Here is a 20,000-nt window from a genome sequence, read left to right on the forward strand (position 1 = left end):
CAGTTCCCTATTTTTTTTTCTCTCTCTCTCTCCCGGCCAGTTCCTATTTTTTCCCCTCTCTCTCCCGGCCAGTTCCTATTTTTTTTTCTCTCTCTCTCTCTCTCCCGGCCAGTTCCTATTCTTTTTCTCTCTCTCTCCCGGCCAGTTCCTATTTTTTTTTTTTCTCTCTCTCCCGGCCAGTTCCTATTTTTTTTTCTCTCTCTCTCCCGGCCAGTTCCTATTTTTCTCTCTCTCTCCCGGTCAGTTCCTATTTTTTTTTCTCTCTCTCTCCCGGCCAGTTCCTTTTTTTTTCTCTCTCTCTCCCGGCCAGTTCCTATTTTTTTTTCTCTCTCTCCCGGCCAGTTCCTATTTTTTTTCTCTCTCTCCCGGCCAGTTCCTATTTTTCTTCTCTCTCTCTCCCGGCCAGTTCCTATTTTTTTCTCTCTCTCTCCCGGCCAGTTCCTATTTTTTTCTCTCTCTCTCGCGGCCAGTTCCTATTTTTTTTTCTCTCTCTCCCGGCCAGTTACTTTTTTTCTCTCTCTCTCCCGGCCAATTCCTACTTTGTTTCTGTCTCTCTCCCGTCCACTTCCTTTTTTTTTTCTCTCTCTCTGCCGGCCAGTTCCTATTCTTTTTTCTCTCTCTCTCCCGGCCAGTTCCTTTTTTTTTTTCTCTCTCCCCCGGCCAGTTACTTTTTTTCTCTCTCTCTGCCGGCCAGTTCCTATTTTTTTTCTCTCTCTGTCCCGGCCAGTTCCTATTTTTTTTTCTCTCTCTCCCGGCCAGTTCCTATTTTTTTTTCTCTCTCTCTCCCGGCCAGTTCCTATTCTTTTTTTCTCTCTCTCCCGGCCAGTTCCTATTTTTTTCTCTCTCTCTCTCTCCCGGCCAGTTCCTATTTTTTTTCTCTCTCTCCCGGCCAGTTCCTATTTTTCTTCTCTCTCTCTCCCGGCCAGTTCCTATTTTTTTCTCTCTCTCTCCCGGCCAGTTCCTATTTTTTTCTCTCTCTCTCCCGGCCAGTTCCTTTTTTTTTTTCTCTCTCTCCCGGCCAGTTACTTTTTTTCTCTCTCTCTCCCGGCCAGTTCCTATTTTTTTTCTCTCTCTCTCCCGGCCAGTTCCTATTTTTTTTCTCTCTCTCTCCCGGCCAGTTCCTATTCTTTTTTCTCTCTCTCCCGGCCAGTTCCTTTTTTTTTTTCTCTCTCTCCCGGCCAGTTACTTTTTTTCTCTCTCTCTCCCGGCCAGTTCCTATTTTTTTTCTCTCTCTCTCCCGGCCAGTTCCTATTTTTTTTTCTCTCTCTCCCGGCCAGTTCCTATTTTTTTTTCTCTCTCTCTCCCGGCCAGTTCCTATTCTTTTTTTCTCTCTCTCCCGGCCAGTTCCTATTTTTTTCTCTCTCTCTCTCTCCCGGCCAGTTCCTATTTTTCTCTCTCTCTCTCTCCCGGCCAGTTCCTATTTTTTTCTCTCTCTCTCTCCCGGCCAGTTCGTATTTTTTTCTCTCTCTCTCTCTCCCGGCCACTTCGTATTTTTTTTTCTCTCTCTCTCTCTCCCGACCAGTTCCTTTTTTTCTCTCTCTCTCTCTCCCGGCCAGCTCCTATTTTTTTTCTCTCTCTCCCGGCCAGTTCCTATTTTTTTTCTCTCTCTCCCGGCCAGTTCCTATTTTTTTTCTCTCTCTCCCGGCCAGTTCCTATTTTTTTTCTCTCTCTCCCGGCCAGTTCCTATTTTTTTTTCTCTCTCTCCCGGCCAGTTCCTATTTTTTTCTCTCTCTCTCCCGGCCAGTTCCTATTTTTTTCTCTCTCTCTCCCGGCCAGTTCCTATTTTTTTTCTCTCTCTCTCCCGGCCAGTTCCTATTCTTTTTTCTCTCTCTCTCCCGGCCAGTTCCTTTTTTTTTTTCTCTCTCTCCCGGCCAGTTACTTTTTTTCTCTCTCTCTCCCGGCCAGTTCCTATTTTTTTTCTCTCTCTCTCCCGGCCAGTTCCTATTTTTTTTTCTCTCTCTCCCGGCCAGTTCCTATTTTTTTTTCTCTCTCTCTCCCGGCCAGTTCCTATTCTTTTTTTCTCTCTCTCCCGGCCAGTTCCTATTTTTTTCTCTCTCTCTCTCTCCCGGCCAGTTCCTATTTTTCTCTCTCTCTCTCTCCCGGCCAGTTCCTATTTTTTTCTCTCTCTCTCTCCCGGCCAGTTCGTATTTTTTTCTCTCTCTCTCTCTCCCGGCCAGTTCGTATTTTTTTTTCTCTCTCTCTCTCCCGGCCAGTTCCTATTTTTCTCTCTCTCTCTCTCCCGGCCAGTTCCTATTTTTTTCCTCTCTCTCCCGGCCAGTTCCTATTTTTTTTCTCTCTCTCCCGGCCAGTTCCTATTTTTTTTCTCTCTCTCCCGGCCAGTTCCTATTTTTTTTCTCTCTCTCCCGGCCAGTTCCTATTTTTTTTTCTCTCTCTCCCGGCCAGTTCCTATTTTTTTCTCTCTCTCTCCCGGCCAGTTCCTATTTTTTTTCTCTCTCTCTCTCCCGGCCAGTTCCTATTTTTTTTTCTCTCTCTCTCTCTCTCCCGGCCAGTTCCTATTTTTTTTTTCTCTCTCTCTCTCTCTCCCGGCCAGTTCGTTTTTTTTTTCTCTCTCTCTCCCGGCCAGTTCCTATTCTTTTTCTCTCTCTCTCCCGGCCAGTTCCTATTTTTTTTTTTCTCTCTCTCCCGGCCAGTTCCTATTTTTTCTTCTCTCTCTCTCCCGGCCAGTTCCTATTTTTTTTCTCTCTCTCTCTCCCGGCCAGTTCCTATTTTTTTTTTCTCTCTCTCTCTCTCTCCCGGCCAGTTCCTATTTTTTTTTTTCTCTCTCTCTCTCTCCCGGCCAGTTCGTTTTTTTTTTCTCTCTCTCCGGCCAGTTCCTATTCTTTTTCTCTCTCTCTCCCGGCCAGTTCCTATTTTTTTTTTTCTCTCTCTCCCGGCCAGTTCCTATTCTTTTTCTCTCTCTCTCCCGGCCAGTTCCTATTTTTTTTTTTCTCTCTCTCCCGGCCAGTTCCTATTTTTTTTTCTCTCTCTCCCGGCCAGTTCCTATTTTTTTTTCTCTCTCTCCCGGCCAGTTCCTATTTTTTTCTCTCTCTCTCCCGGCCAGTTCCTATTTTTTTTCTCTCTCTCTCCCGGCCAGTTCCTATTTTTTTTTTTCTCTCTCTCCCGGCCAGTTCCTATTTTTTTTTCTCTCTCTCTCCCGGCCAGTTCCTATTTTTTTTCTCTCTCTCTCCCGGCCGGTTCTTATTTTTTTTTCTCCCTTTCTCCCGGCCAGTTCCTATTTTTTTTCTCTCTCTCCCGGCCAGTTCCTATTTTTTTCTCTCTCTCTCCCGGCCAGTTCCCTATTTTTTTTTTCTCTCTCCCGGCCAGTTCCTATTTTTTTTCTCTCTCTCTCCCGGCCAGTTCCCTATTTTTTTTTTCTCTCTCCCGGCCAGTTCCTATTTTTTTTCTCTCTCTCTCCCGGCCAGTTCCTATTTTTTTTCTCTCTCTCTCCCGGCCAGTTCCTATTTTTTTTTCTCTCTCTCTCCCGGCCAGTTCCTATTTTTTTTCTCTCTCTCTCCCGGCCAGTTCCTATTTTTTTTTCTCTCTCTCTCCCGGCCCGTTCCTATTTTTTTTCTCTCTCTCTCCCGGCCAGTTCCCTATTTTTTTTTTCTCTCTTCCCGCCAGTTCCTATTTTTTTTCTCTCTCTCTCCCGGCCAGTTCCTATTTTTTTTCTCTCTCTCTCCCGGCCAGTTCCTATTTTTTTTTTCTCTCTCTCTCCCGGCCAGTTCCTATTTTTTTTCTCTCTCTTTCCCCCCCAGTTCCTATTTTTTTTCTCTCCCTCTCCCGGCCAGTTCCTATTTTTTTTTCTCTCTCTCCCGGCCATTTCCTATTTTTTTTTCTCTCTCTCCCGGCCAGTTCCTATTTTTTTTCTCTCTCTCTCCCCGCCAGTTCCTATTTTTTTTTCTCTCTCTCTCCCCGCCGGTTCCTATTTTTTTTTCTCTCTCTCTCCCGGCCAGTTCCTATTTTTTTTCTCTCTCTCTCCCGGCCAGTTCCCTATTTTTTTTTTCTCTCTCCCGGCCAGTTCCTATTTTTTTTCTCTCTCTCTCCCGGCCAGTTCCTATTTTTTTTTCTCTCTCTCTCCCGGCCAGTTCCTATTTTTTTTCTCTCTCTCTCCCGGCCAGTTCCTATTTTTTTTCTCTCTCTCTCCCGGCCAGTTCCTATTTTTTTTTCTCTCTCTCTCCCGCCCAGTTCCCATTTTTTTTTCTCTCTCTCCCGGCCAGTTCCCTATTTTTTTTTTCTCTCTCCCGGCCAGTTCCTATTTTTTTTCTCTCTCTCTCCCGGCCAGTTCCTATTTTTTTTCTCTCTCTCTCCCGGCCAGTTCCTATTTTTTTTCTCTCTCTCTCCCGGCCAGTTCCTATTTTTTTTTCTCTCTCTCTCCCGGCCAGTTCCTATTTTTTTTCTCTCTCTCTCCCGGCCAGTTCCTATTTTTTTTCTCTCTCTCTCCCGGCCAGTTCCTATTTTTTTTTCTCTCTCTCTCCCGGCCAGTTCCTATTTTTTTTCTCTCTCTCTCCCGGCCAGTTCCTATTTTTTTTTCTCTCTCTCTCCCGGCCAGTTCCTATTTTTTTTCTCTCTCTCTCCCGGCCAGTTCCTATTTTTTTTTCTCTCTCTCCCGGCCAGTTCCTATTTTTTTTCTCTCTCTCTCCCGGCCAGTTCCTATTTTTTTTTCTGTCTCTCTCCCGGCCAGTTCCTATTTTTTTTTCTCTCTCTCTCCCGGCCAGTTCCTATTTTTTTTTCTCTCTCTCCCGGCCAGTTCCTATTTTTTTTCTCTCTCTCTCCCGGCCAGTTCCTATTTTTTTTCTCTCTCTCTCCCGGCCAGTTCCTATTTTTTTCTCTCTCTCTCCCGGCCAGTTCCTATTTTTTTTCTCTCTCTCTCCCGGCCAGTTCCCTATTTTTTTTTTTTCTCTCTCCCGGCCAGTTCCTATTTTTTTTCTCTCTCTCTCTCCGGCCAGTTCCTATTTTTTTTCTCTCTCTCTCCCGGCCAGTTCCTATTTTTTTTTCTCTCTCTCTCCCGGCCAGTTCCTATTTTTTTTCTCTCTCTCTCCCGGCCAGTTCCTATTTTTTTTCTCTCTCTCTCCCGGCCAGTTCCTATTTTTTTTCTCTCTCTCTCCCGGCCAGTTCCTATTTTTTTTTCTCTCTCTCTCCCGGCCAGTTCCTATTTTTTTTTCTCTCTCTCTCCCGGCCAGTTCCTATTTTTTTTCTCTCTCTCTCCCGGCCAGTTCCTATTTTTTTTTCTCTCTCTCTCCCGGCCAGTTCCTATTTTTTTCTCTCTCTCTCCCGGCCAGTTCCTATTTTTTTTTCTCTCTCTCCCGGCCAGTTCCTATTTTTTTCTCTCTCTCCCGGCCAGTTCCTATTTTTTTTCTCTCTCTCTCCCGGCCAGTTCCTATTTTTTTCTCTCTCTCTCCCGGCCAGTTCCTATTTTTTTCTCTCCCTCTCCGGGACAGTTCTTATTTAATTTTTCTCTCTCTCTCCCGACCAGTTCTTATTTTTTTTCTCTCTCTCTCCCGGCCAGTTCCTATTTTTTTTTCTCTCTCTCCCGGCCAGTTCCTATTTTTTTCTCTCTCTCTCGGCCAGTTCCTATTTTTTTTCTCTCTCTCTCCCGGCCAGTTCCTTTTTTTTTCTCTCTCTCTCGGCCAGTTCCTATTTTTTTTCTCTCTCTCTCCCGGCCAGTTCTTTTTTTTTTTTTTCTCTCTCTCCTGGCCAGTTCCTATTTTTTTTCTCTCTCTCTCCCGGCCAGTTCCTTTTTTTTTCTCTCTCTCTCTCCCGGCCAGTTCCTATTTTTTTCTCTCTCTCCCGGCCAGTTATTTTTTTTCTCTCTCTCTCCCGGCCAGTTCCTATTTTTTTTTTCTCTCTCTCTCCCGGCCAGTTCCTATTTTTTTTCTCTCTCTCTCCCGGCCAGTTCCTATTTTTTTTTTCTCTCTCTCTCTCGGCCAGTTCCTATTTTTTTTTTCTCTCTCTCTCCCGGCCAGTTCCTTTTTTTTTTCTCTCTCTCTCTCTCGGCCAGTTCCTATTTTTTCTCTCTCTCTCCCGGCCAGTTCCTATTTTTTTTTTCTCTCTCTCTCTCGGCCAGTTCCTATTTTTTCTCTCTCTCTCCCGGCCAGTTCCTATTTTTTTTCTCTCTCTCTCCCGGCCAGTTCCTATTTTTTTTCCTCTCTCTCTCCCGGCCAGTTCCTTTTTTTTTCTCTCTCTCCCGGCCAGCTCCTATTTTTTTTCTCTCTCTCTCCCGGCCAGTTCCTATTTTTTTTACTCTCTCCCGGCCAGTTCCTATTTTTTTCTCTCTCTCTCTCCCGGGCAGTTCCAATTTTTTTTCTCTCTCCCGGCCAGTTCCTATTTTTTTTTCTCTCTCTCTCTCTCTCTCCCGGCCAGTTCCTATTTTTTTTCTCTCTCTCTCCCGGCCAGTTCCTTTTTTTTTTTCTCTCTCTCTCCCGGCCAGTTCCTATTTTTTTTTTCTCTCTCTCTCTCCCGGCCAGTTCCTATTTTTTTTCTCTCTCTCTCCCGGCCAGTTCCAGTCACACCTGGATAATTAATCATGGTCTGGAAAAGTCTACGAGATTCCTAAGAAAACGGAAGCAATTGTTGACACTGGAAAGTATATTCGAAAGAAAAAAAGAAACAACAGAGAAGCGAAACAAAGAAAGAAACGTCACGGAAAGGAGAAACGCAGAAAAATACACGAACGAAAAAGAAACAGGAAACAACAGAGAAGCGAAACAAAGAAAGAAACGGAAAGGAGAAACGCAGAAAAATACACGAACGAAAACAAGTCTTCATCAAGGATGGGACTCATGAGTATGCATGAGTTACCGCGCATCCACCCACGACGGATGGGAATGGGCGCGGCATGGGGGGCATGAGGCAAAGAGGAGGGGGCGTTCTCGGGCGTCTGACAGGGCATGGGGGAGGAAGGGCAGACATGGCAGGGCACGGGTGGTTCATGGCAGGGCGTGGGCGATGGCAGGGTGTGGGGTATGGGGGCATGGCTGTAATGGGCGGGTTCATGGCTCAAATGGGCGGCGAGGCGCACTGAGGGAGGCGTGCTTGATGGGTTATGGGGGCTCTGGGATTCACGCCGAAGGATGAGGGTCATGATGCAGAGCAATGGAGGGGTATGGTGTCGTACCAGGGCATGAGGGCATGGGAGCAGGGCGCGGACTCATAGCACATCTATAAGGCAATCACAGCCCCTTCCTTCGCCCGCCCGCCGCCCGTCCCTTGTCTGAATCGCCCTTACAGAGGGGCTGCCGAGAAGGGAGGGAGGAAGGGAGGGAGGAGGGGAGCGAGGGAAGGGAGGGAGAGAGGGAGGAAGGTAGGTAGGAACGGGAGGAGGGGAGGATGGGAGCGAGGGAAGGGAGGAACAGAGGGAGAGAGGGAGGAAGGCAGGTAGGAACGGGAGGAGGGAAGGGTGGGGGCGAAGGAGGGAGGGTGGGAGCGAGGGAAGGGAGGAACAGAGGGAGAGAGGGAGGAAGGTAGATAGGAATGAAAGTGAAAGAAAAAGGAAGACAGGGTGGGTGGAAAGATAAAACAGGGAGGAAAGAATGAAGGAGGGAAAGGAGGGAGCAGAAGCAAAGGTGGAATGGCAAAGTGTGAGAGGGTGAGGGAGGGAAAGACGGAGGACGGGGGGAGGGGAGAGAGAGGGAAAGACGTGGGAGGGAACGGAGGGAAAGAATAGAAACGAAAGTGCAAAAACACAAACGAAACAACTGAATTCGCCACATAAAAATGCTTTGTATTAGCACACACCACAACAATAAAGTCTCAACGCCCCCCCCCCCATCCCCCACCAAGGAGCACTCAAGCGGCACGCGAGGAATGGGGAAAACAAAAGAAACGCGACACGTGTCTGGCATTTGCTCTCGCCTTTTCCCGCTTTATCTCGCGTCCGACGAGACTCCAGCAGCTGAAGCTAACAAACACTTCCGGCGCGAAGCAAGACGCCGGGACAGTCATGATCTCGGAGCGGGAGGACGCGCGCGCGGACGGCGGCGGCGGCGGCGGCAACTGCACTCTCCGAGTCCCCTTCTCTCTTTGTGCTTCAATCCTCATTCGTGTTTTCTTCTTGTCTCTCTGCATCTGTGCTTCAATCCTCATTCGTGTTTTCTTCTCTCTCTGCATCTGTGCTTCAATCCTCATTCGTGTTTCTTCTTCTCTCTGTGTATGCTGTGCTTCAATCCTCATTCGCGTTTTCTTCTCTCTCTCTCTCTTTCTCTTTCTGATTCATCCCCTCTTTGTCTGTTGGTTCTAAGTCTTCTGTTTCCTTATAAGTATTTTATTATCTCCCCCTTAGCCTCTGTTTCTGTTTTCTCTCTCTGTCGCTGTGTCTTCTGCTCCCCGTTCCCTTATTTTCGTATTTTGCTCTTTCTTTCTTTTCTTTCTTGGCTATGCTCCTGTTTCTAATCCATTATTTTAATTTCCTCTGTTCTCCTGTTCTTCGTTATTTTCTGTGAGAGAGAGAGAATGAGGGAAAGAGAGAAAGAGAGAATGAGGGAAAGAGAGAAAGAGAGAGAGAGAAAGAGAGATAGATAGATAGAGAGACAGAGAGAGAGAGAGAGATAGATAAAAGATGGTGAGATGTAGAGATCGAGATAGATGGATAGATAGACAGAGAGAGAGAAAAAAAAATCAAAGGGGAAAGAGAACAGGAAGGAAACTTTCCAGAAATGGGTCACGGACTCCCTGTGGGCGTGTCTACTGTTTTTCCCCTACTTGTACCTCCCCCTCCTCCCTCCCCCCTCCCCCTCCCCCCTCCCGCTCCTTTGCTCCCTTCGCCCTATCGTCTTTAACCGATACTCTTCAACTTTTTCTTATTTTCTCTTCTGTTTTCGCTTCCACCTCTTTCTTCGTTTCTCCTCCTCTTCATACACATCTATAGGAATCATCATCATCTTAATGCTTTCTCTTTCCTTTCCTCCCATTCTCCTCCCCTTGCCTACCCCCCCCCCCCCCCCGTCTAAGGCAAACGAGGAAATATTCCGAAAGATTTACTCAATTTTTCGGGAATTATTTCTTGACTCCTCTTTTGGAAGAGGGAGGTGAAGGAGAGGGGGAAAAGAAAAAGAGGAAGGGGAGAAAAGAAAGGAAGAAGAAGAAGGAGGAGAAGAGGGGGACAGCAGGAAAACGAAGGAGAGAAGTAGTGGAGACGAGTGAAGACCAGTAAAATTGGAGGAACGAAGACGAAAGGCAGACAAGAGAAACGGCAAGGAGACTGCGAAGAGGCGAAGAGAGAGAGATACTGAGAGAGAGAGAGAGAGAGAGAGAGAGAGAGAGAGAGAGAGAGAGAGAGAGAGAGAGAGAGAGAGAGAGAGAGAGAGAGAAAGAGAGAAAGAGAGAAAGAGAGAAAGAGAGAAAGAGAGAGGGAAAGTGGGAAAGAGGGAAAGAGAGAGAGAGAGAGAGAGAGAGAGAGAGAGAGAGAGAGAGAGAGAGAGAGAGAGAGAGAGAGAGAGAGAGAGAGAGAGAAAGAGAAAGAGAAGAGAAGAGAAGAGAAGAGAAGAGAAGAGAAGAGAAAGAAAAAGAAAAAGAATGAAAGAAAGAAAGAAAGGAAGAGAAAAAGAAAGAAAAAGAAAAAGAGAAAGAGAAAGAAAGAAAGAAAAAAGCGAGATAAAGAAAGAAAGAAAGAGAGAGAAGCAGACGGCGATAACGTCCTTCCCCGACTACGGTCCGCGGAGGCGAAGGTCGCGGCGCCGGCGACGGACGCCACGGAGAAGAGAGGCGGGAGATTAACACGTCATTTGCTTCCCCTTCTGCCTCTTCTTCGTCTTTTTCCTCTCTCTTCCTCTTTCTTTTTATTTGTGCTTTTCTTCCTCCTCTCTCGTTTCTCCCACACAGACTTCCAGAGAGGAGAGGGAGACGAGAAGGTTGTAGAAAGTAAGGAGGAAAAGAGAGAGGAGGTAGACGGTTGGAGGAGTTTGGAAATCATGGAGGAAGAGGAGGGGGGGGAGTAGAAGAAAAAGAAAAAGGAGGAGGAAGAGGAGGAGGAGGAGGAGGAGGAAAAGGTAGTGGTGGAGGAGGAGGAGGATAAGCTGGTGGTGGGGAAGGGGAGTAGGAAGAAGGCAGGAGGAGGAAAGGAGGGAGGGAGGAGAGGCAGGGAGGCTCTCTCTCCTGACAACAAGAGGAACGTGGCAGGACGCGGTCGCCAAGGGTTTAGGGAAGGATGGCGAGGATAGAGAAGGATTTTCGAGGAGGGCGAAAACGGATGCGAAAGGGGGGGGGGAGGGAGATCTGGGTTAGACAAATCTTCGAGCAAGGTGTAAAAAATGTGTCAAGTTTCGCTTCCTGTTGTGTTCGCTCCTGTTCCTTCCGACAGACGACGGCCCACCTCGCTTCTCTACGGCATTACCGTTACCTGTTTCGCGAGACAATGTGCGTCCCCGTCGCCGCCTCCAGACAATGACGGCTACTCAGAACCGCCCGGAGTCATTCCCATGCTTTCAATCACAGGCGGAGGCACCCATACCGATCGTCCGCACGCACTCGCGCACAATGCAACAGGACGCGACCCTACAAAACACGCATGAATAATCCATGCGCTGCTGCAGCCACTCGACAACAAGGTCCCGACGCGAAGGGAAGAGGTTGCATCGCGAACTTCCTCATTCTTGCAGCTACATCGACCGCCTAGGAGCTTCTCGTGTGTGTGTTTTTTTTATAAACAAAAAAACAAGAATGAATGAAAGGAGGGAGAAAAGGCGAAGGAAGAGAGATGAGATATATATAAAAAAAGAAGGAATAAAAACCCGGATGTCGCCCTGAGGAAGACGACCAGTCTGCATTCCTCGTTTTCTGCCGAGTGTAGCGGTTCCCAGGACGACAATCGTTGCATTTTTTTTCCCTTCTCTCTCTCTTCCTCTCACTTGGTTGAACGTCCGCTCGCTTTCGTGATCAATTTCGCCCCAATCATCAACGGACTGGTTGTTCTCCACTTTTTTTTCTCTCTCTCTCTTCCTTGGCGCTGCTGTTGTTTCGCTGTTTGCGGTTGTTATTCAAACCGCTTGGCTTCCCGGGTCGGCGGTCGACGCTCGCCACTTCCTATCTGGGAAACTCGAGTAAAGAGCATTTCGTTCGCGCCGCACGGAGGTTGGCGGCGGAGGACGTCGTGCCGCTGCGCCCCACTCGCCTTTCGCGGCCGAGTGTCTTTTTACCCGCTATTGCTTGGTAAAAACAATATTAATGTCGATCACGATGATATATATATACTAATACTAGTAATAATAATAATAATAATAATCATAACAAATAACAATAATAATAGTAAATAACAACAATAATAATAATAATAATAATAATAATAATAATAATAAATAACAATAATAATAATAATAAATAACAATAACAATATTAACAAACAAAATAAATAACAATAAAAACAATAATAATAATAACAAACAAAATAAATAATAAAAACAATAATAATATTAATGTTAATAATAATAATTATAAAAACGATAACAATAACAGTACTAGTAATGATAATTGCAATACTGATACTAACAATAATAATGATATGATAATAATTATAGCAATAAGGATGATAATGATAATAATAACTAATAACAATAACAATATAAATACAACCATAACAACAAAATAATGATAATGATAATAATAATAATAATAATAATAATAATAATAATAACAACAACAATAACAATAATAATAATAATAATAATAACAATGATAATAATAATAATAACAATAATGACAGCAACAATAATAAAAATATAATAATGATAACAGTGATGATGATGATGATGATGATAATAATAATAACAATACTAATACTAATACTACTAATAAAAAAAAATAATAAAAAAAAGTAAAAACAATAACAACAATCATAATAATAATAAAAGCTCTTCGGTTCGAAAGCAGAAAGAAAGGCAAAGAGAAAAAAGGAATAAAGGAGGGAGGAAATGAGGAAGACGGAGATGAGGAGGAGGAGGAGAGGGAAGAGTAAAAGGAGTGAGAAGACAAAAGCGAGGAAAGAGAAAGAGGAATGAGAAACAGGAAGAGAAGGGGGCGAAGAAGAACGAAAGAGGAGCATAGAAGAAAAAGAGGACGAAGGGGAGAGGGAAGAAAGAATGAGGAAGGAAATGGAAAAGGGATAAGAGGAAGAAGCAAAACGAGGAGATGACAAAAAGGTGGAAGGAGGAAAGAAATGAGGAGTAGAAGAAGGAGGAAGAGTAAGAAGAATAGGAGTAGGATAATGAGAAGGAAGAATATGAGTAGGAGAAGGAGGAAGAGGAGGAAGAATAGGAGTAGGAGAAGAAGACGGAGGAATAGGAAGAAGAATAGGAGGAGTGGAGGAAGAAGAAAAATAGAAGAAGCATGAGGAGGAATAATAATAATTGGAGGAGGAGGAGGATGAAGAGGATGAGGACGAGGAGAAGAAGAAGAAGAGGAAGCAGAAGATGAAGAAGAAGAAGAAGAGGAGGAGGAAGAAGAAGAAGAAGAAGAAGAAGAAAAAGAAAAAGAAAAAGAAAAAAGAAGAGGAAGAAAAAGAAGAAGAAGAGGAAGAAGAAGAGGAAGAAGGAGGAGGAACAGGAGGAGGAGGAGCAGCCCGAGGGACGAGGAGCCAGTTCCCTCGGCCGACGGCGGGCACAGAGGGCGGGAAAAGCGTTTCTTGTCAGTTCTTTTCTTTCCATTTTGATTCTTATTCTTTATTTTTCTGCCTCTTCTTCCTCATGCACCATCTCCTTTACATTTCTCTTCCGCTCCTTCTTTCCTTCCTTCTTTCTCCTCCTCCTTACCCCACCACCAGATCCTCCTCCTCCCTCTCATCCATCTTTCCTCCACCTCCATTTCCTTCCACTCCTTTTCCTTCCTTCTATTCCTCTTCCTCCTCTTCTCCAACTCAACCACTTTCCCCTTCCTTCTCCACCACTTCTCCCCTCCAACACCACCCCCTCTCCCTTTCCTTCTCCACAACTTCTCCCCTCCAACACCTCCCCCTTTCCCCTCCCTTCATCCACCTCCCTACAAACTCCAGCGGGCGGAGTGGAGTGGCGCCTCCACCACCACCTCCAGTCTCTCCGGCGCCGCCATATATAGTGATCGTGGGCGGAGGGAAATAAAATGGGATGGAGGACTTTCTTTTCCACCTCTTGTCATTTCATTTCATCTATCTCCCTTTCGATTACTTTCGTTCATTTTTTTTTATGTCACTTTGGAAGAAAGGGGTTCGTGAGGGAGGAAGGAGGGTGGTGGGAGGGGAGGAAGAGGGGGGAGGGGGGGGAAGGTGACTAGTGAGGGGCTGTGAGTGTCGGCGATGAGGAGGAGTTGGCAGGGAGGCGGGTGGGGCTGGAAGGGGGAGAGGACAGGAGGGGGGAGAAGGAGAGAAGGAGAAATGGGAGAATGAGAGAGAGAGGACGAGAGGCGGGAGAGGGAGAGGGAGGAAGAGAAGGAGAGAGAGAGAGGGAAGACGAATGAGAAGAAGAGGAGAGAAAAGAAAAGGGGAAAGAGGCAGACAGGAGAGAGGGAGAGAAAGAATGGAAGAGGAAGAGGGGAAGTGGAGGAGCAAAACGAGGGAGGGAAGGTGGACGAGGCGAGGGAGGGAAGGAGGGAGGGAAGGAGGGCGTGGCACTCCCGACTTTCCACCACAGCTGCCACGGTCAATACCTAACTCCGGCGTGGATCCCTGTTATGGCACCCCCCCCCCCTTCCTGAAATCTCCAATGACAACTGGATACACACACGCGCACGCACACACACACACGCACATGTCAAAAATACTCCGACATGAAATAAAAAGAACCACCACAAAAAACAACTATAATTATGGCTGTAGTAATGGGTCCACATAGGCCTAGCCTTCAACCATATTCCTCAGACTGAACGAATGAACTTCAATAAAAAAAAACTTATCAAAGTCAAAACTGGCTTTCATCGTTGCTATTATCTCCATTGTTAAAGGGACTTATATTTTCATCAGTATTCTTTCAATCAGTATCTTCACTATCATGGTCAGCGCTATTGCTACCACAATAATCGTTTTTAATAGACCTATATTTCCCTATTACATGACTGTCACAATTTCAGAAACATCAGTTTGACTATTGTCACCGCAATAATCGTTTTTAATAGACCTATATTTCCCTATTACATGACTGTCACAATTTCAGAAACATCAGTTTGACTATTGTCACCGCAATAATCGTTTTTAATAGACCTATATTTCCCTCTAACATGGCTGTCCCGATTTCAGGATGACATTCCTTGTTGTTTTCAGGATTTTGCTTCTTTCTCTTGGTCAATAGTAACTCTCCTTGACTTTCCTGCTATTTTAAGTATCACGAAGACACCTTTTTTAACTTGACCTTTTCTCTCTCTTCCTCTCTTTCTCTCTCTCTCGCCCTCCCTCTTTCTTTCTTTGTTTCTCTCTCTCTTCTCTTCTCTCTCTCTCACTATGTATGTATGTATGTATGAATGTATGTATGTGTGTGTGTGTGTGTGTGTGTGTGTGTGTGTGTGTGTGTGTGTGTGTGTGTGTGTGTGTGTGTGTGTGTGTGTGTGTGTGTGTGTGTGTGTGTGTGTGTGTGTGTGATTCCGACTTTTCTCCCTTTCCTTTTACAAAACTCATTTGTTTATCTGACATATATCATCTTTAAACATTCTGAATACATATGATACTGGCAATCACTGATGTACATCCACATAGACAGTTTGGCAGATAGATAAAGAAAGAAAATAGATAAAGAAAATTACAGACAGACAGACATAAATATATAGTCAGTTTAACGGCATGCAGACGAACTGACAGGCACAAAGCAGACAATCAGACAAACACACGAAGAGATCTACCAGGGGACACTGAGACATATTTTGCGCCGTCTTCGCAGTTCTCTATCTTGTCTCAGACTCACCTAATCTCCTTATCTCGAGGCCTGATGTTGCGCAATCTATAATCATTTCCTTATCCTCTTTTTTTTTGGTACAGGCCTATAGAGTGATGTTTTCATATGTATTCTGTGCCATTGGGAGTTGATAAACGTACGCAAACACATTAATCTAGACAAATAAATAAATAAATAAATAAATAAATCCATTACCTGCCGTCCCTTTAGCCCGTCTTCTTCTTCTCCTCCTCCTCCTCATGCTTCCCCCCTTAATTCTCTCCCACAACCTTCAGCTCGCTGACGCCCCTCACTCGTTACCCCTCCTCACCCCTAATCCTGTATTATCTTCCACTTCCCCCTTTACTCCTTATCCTTCCTCATCCCATCTCATCCCCCTCCCTATTCACTCGTTCCTCTTCCCCTCCCCTTTCCCCCTCTCTTCACTCCCCTGACCCCACCTCACCCCATCTCCCCCTCACTCAACACCCCCCTCCCCTTAATCACATATTCCCCTCTTCCCCCTCCTCATTCCTCCCTCATTTTACCCCTTCACCCCCCCCTCCCCTCCGGCCAAGATACCAAGCCTGTAATTAAGAAATTGTTATGATTTTTCCACGTCACACCAACGGCCTCGTGAGCTGATGTAACTAGGTAACGTTCCTCTAAGCTCGCGTCTGTTCTTCCAATTTTAATAACTCTCTCTCTCTCTCTCTCTCTGCTTCTGTCTGTCTGTTTGTTTCTGATTTAACAATCTCTCTCTCTCTCTTTCTTTCTCTTTCTTTCTTTCTTTCTTTCTTTCTTTCTTCCTTCCTTTCTTTCTCTCTCTCTCTCTCTACCTCTGTCTGTCAGTTTGTTTCTGATTTAACAACTCTCTCTATCTGCCTGTCTGTCTGTTTCTTTCTGATTTAACAACTCTCTCTCTCTCTCTCTCTCTCTGTCAGTTTGTTTCTAATTTAACAACTCTCTCTTACTGACTCTCCCTCCTTTCTCTGTCTCGGTGTACTGACGTATCTATGTATGTCTATGTAGGCATGTATATAAGGATTAAAGTATATAGGTATAATGTATAGCCTATTTGCATTTGGTGTGTTATGTGTGCGTTATTCAGTCATGCCTAAGTCCATAACTGAATATTCATGCTCCATTCAAGTCCTCCCATACCTACACTAAGCGGAAGTCCTTTCACAACACACAACACGTCCTTTCACAACTACACAACACACAACACGTCCTTTCACAACTACACAACACACAACACGTCCTTTCACAGCTACACAACACACAACACGTCCTTTCCCAACTACACAACAGACAGCACGTCCTTTCACAACTACACAACACACAACACGTCCTTTCACAACTACACAACACACAACACGTCCTTTCCCAACTACACAACAGACAACACGTCCTTTCACAACTACACAACACACAACACGTCCTTTCACAACTACACAACACGACCTCTGTCACATACCCCCAACGAATTCATCATCCACAACTCATCAACGAACAGGTTATTCATCAACGCCACGAGGAAACCATCGGATGAGTCGAATCCAATGATTAGGCTTCTAATCTTTCTCGATCCGTAATGAATATCCGTTAATGAAATCGTGCGTGACATTATCAGCGCCGCTAATCCTTTTGTCTTGGCTCATTTTTTTCGTAATGACTGGGATTTGCCCTGTCGATATATTTTCCCATAAATGCGTTGTTTTAATTACAAGCGAGGCTCTACTTAACGCCATCATACCCTGATACTATCCCATATATCTCCGCTATTATGAGACCAAGAGTAATATCACCATTATAATATAACATATAATATAATATAATAAGAGTAATATAATATCATTATCGATAATAGTTGCATCACTACCATTACTATTATCAATATTTTTTTTTCTCGGGAGGATGGCTGCGGCGTCTTGACTCTACGGACACGGAACCCAGATTTCAGCCAAAGAGCAGTTAGTCAGGGTGGTAAATAAACTTACTTAACTTTAGGAGAAAATTCGGTCGCTTTCAGAGATAGTGCGTCATTATTCACGTTCCTCATAAATACTCCTGACGCATATGTGCTTCTCATCGTGAAAGAATTTACCCTAGAAAAAAGGGAAACGGGGAAAGGAGGAGAAGGAGAAGGACGAAGAGGAGTAAAAGAAGAAAGAAGAATCTAACCTAGAAAGAGGTAAACGGGGAAAGAAGGAGGGGAAGGAGGAGGAGTAAGAGAAGGAGTAAAAGAAGAAAGAAGAATCTAACCTAGAAAAAGTGAAACGGGGGGGAAAGAAGGAGGATAAGGAGAAGGACGAAGAGGAGTAAAAGAAGAAGAAAGAATCTAACCTAGAAAAAGTGAAACGGGGGGGAAAGGGGAGAAGGAGGAGGACGAAGAGAAGGAGTAAAAGAAGAAGAAAGACTAACCTAGAAAAAAGGGAAAGGAGGAGGACGAAGGGGGGGTAAAAGAAGAAGAGAGGATGAGGAAGAGGAGGCAGAAGAGAATAAGAATGAAGAAGAAGAGAAGTATAGGAGGAGAAAGAAAAGAAAAAAATGGATAGAAAAAAAATGAAAAAGGAGAAGAAAAAGAAACAGAAGAAAGTAGAATGATGATGAAGACATCAATAATAATAATAATAACATTTTGATCGCGATTAGATTTTTTTTGTTGTTCATTAGCAGGTTAACTCAGAATGTTATGAACAGATTTTTTTTACCAGAGGTGTTTTAGCCTAACTTAAATGACATTAAATTTAGCGTGGTGATCCGGATCCAGGAATTTTTCAATAGGACTAATAATTATTATCAATATGTTTACGGACGTCACTTGTATACTTGTGAAAGAGGCGATTCTGATAGAATTCTTCAAGCGTAAATATTGCATCAGTGTCCCTATTGCCTTGGCGGAGGTATGCGCTTCTAATTATTTCTATTATTATCATAAGAATTATCATTATTATAACATTATTATCATTATTATCATTATTGACTGTCATATTTTCATCATCTTCATAATGACAATAACAATAATAATGGTAATCAAAATAATTTAAAAAATGATAATTGTATAGTATAAACAATATAGTAAAAGTAGAATAGCAAAAATCATAAAATCAATAATAGTAATAATAGTGATAATAAGAACAAAAAGAAAAAGAAGAGAATAATAGAATATAATAAGAAAATGAAGTAGAGAAAAGAAGCGAGAGAGAAAGAAAAAATATCACATATTCAATTTTCTTCCCTTCCTTCTCTCGTCTCTAAAAATCTTTCCTTCGCCATCATCCCCTTCTTTCCTTTCCTTCTCCCTTCTTCCCCGTCCATCGTTCCAGCCCTCTTGCCCTCCTTCCTTCGCTACCTCCCTTCTCTAAAAATCTTTCCTTCGCAATCATCCCCTTCCTTCCTTCCCTTCTCCCCTCTTCCCCTCCTTCCCTTCTCCCCTCTTCCCCGCCCTCTTGCCCTCCTTCCTTCCCTCCCTTCGCCTCCACCTCGTCTCCACCGTGCCACCGTCACTCCGGAACAACCACTTCCCTCTCCCACACGCTCCGCCGAACTCCACCATAACAAACCTAATTGTACTAGGCTCTCTCGCCATATATTTTGAGCACGAATTTTTAGCCTTTATTTTCATCATCATTTTAGCTATTCGTCTCTTTCCCTTCATTCTACAATTTTGTGAACTGAGAGAGAGAGAGAGAGAGAGAGAGGGAGAGAGAGAGGGAGAGGGAGAGGGAGAGGGAGAGGGAGAGGGAGAGGGAGAGGGAGAGAGAGAGAGAGGAGAGAGAGAGAGAGAGAGAGAGAGAGAGAGAGAGAGAGAGAAGAGAGAGAGAGAGAAGAGAGAGAGAGAGAGAGAGAGAGAGAGAGAAGAGAGAAATAAAGACAGACAGAGAAGCAAGGGCAAAGTTACTTTCAAAGAGTGAACTGAGAGAGAGAGAGAGAGAGAGAGAGAGAGAGAGAGAGAGAGAGAGAGAGAGAGAGAGAGAGAGAGAGAGAGAGAGAGAGAGAGAGAGAGAGAATGAGAAAGGAGAAGAGAAATAAGGATGCGTGAGAGACGGGAGACGGGGAGAGGATGAGTAAGAGTAGCCTTTTGAGAAAAACGTCGAAAAAAAACAAACTTTTTCGAACCTAAATTGTAATTATGATGATTTTGGCATTGTCAGGCCAGCAGACAGAGCCAGGCAGACGAAGGCACGAACCGCCCTCCCTGCAGACACCCGCAGAAGACCCAGTCAAGGCAGCCTTCTCGTCCCCTGAAAATGCGACGACACGACACCTCAAGACCGTCGACCCCAAACCTCCGTGGGCGCGCAACCTCACGACAATGGACCCCAAAGACCCCAAAGAAGACCAAGAACCAAAGAACCGATCGACCCAAAAAGCTGAAGAACCAATTTCTCCGTCAACCCCTTAACCCAGCAGCCCACCGACCTCCGATTTCAAGAACTAGGAAACCCAAGAACACAAGAACCAGAGAACAAAAGAACCCGAAAACCCAAGAACCTAAGAGAACCAGAGGACCAAAGCCCTGACAACCAAAGAACCCGCAAACCCAACGATTCCCAGAACCAAAGAGTCTGTGAACCCACCAACCCAAGAACTAAGAGAAAAAAAACGGTAACCTAAGAACCAGAAATAATAGAACCGTAGAATCACACAACCCGACAACCCGAGATCCACAGAGCCAGTGAACCCGAGAACCCAGGAACCAGCCAGTGAACCCGACAACCCAGGAACCAGCCGAGGCAATCACCCGACAACCCAGGAACCCGACAACCCAGGAACCAGCCAGTGAACCCGACAGCCCGACAGCGACGCAGCGCTACTCACCCTCTCTCCGTCGTCGTCGTCCTCCTCTGGGTCATAGGCCTCCGCGAACACTGACTTCCGTCGCGTGAACCGGTTCAGCGGTGGTTCTGCAAGGGAAGAAGAGGACGGGCGTTAGGACACGTTATTTGTTTACTTCATTAAGGGGGTACGTATGTATTAGTTTTTTTTTTCTTTTAATATTATTCTCTATGCATGTCTTTATCTATGTCTGTATGTCTGTGTCTCTGTCTCCGTTCCTGTGCGTGTGTGTGTGTGTGTCTCTCTCTCTCTCAGTCAATCAATAATGATAATAAAACTGATAACAATAATATTCATCAGTATAACCCAACCTCCAACATCAATAACAAAGTCCAC

General features: G+C 44.9%; 1 protein-coding gene across 7 annotated transcripts in view; it reads right to left on the reverse strand.

Moving 5' to 3' along the window:
• The window catches only part of Pka-R2 (cAMP-dependent protein kinase type II regulatory subunit), a 243,340-nt gene that overhangs the window by 27,146 nt on the left and 196,194 nt on the right, over window positions 1–20,000 (reverse strand). For all 7 annotated transcript variants that reach the window (XM_070133461.1, XM_070133455.1, XM_070133466.1 and 4 more), the window contains one exon: window positions 19,647–19,732. In XM_070133461.1, the coding sequence (XP_069989562.1) occupies window positions 19,647–19,732 (86 nt within the window). The remainder of the gene's footprint in view (window positions 1–19,646; window positions 19,733–20,000) is intronic.

Source organism: Penaeus vannamei, chromosome 2, assembly GCF_042767895.1.
Source record: "Penaeus vannamei isolate JL-2024 chromosome 2, ASM4276789v1, whole genome shotgun sequence".
Classification (NCBI taxonomy): Eukaryota; Metazoa; Arthropoda; class Malacostraca; order Decapoda; family Penaeidae; genus Penaeus; species Penaeus vannamei.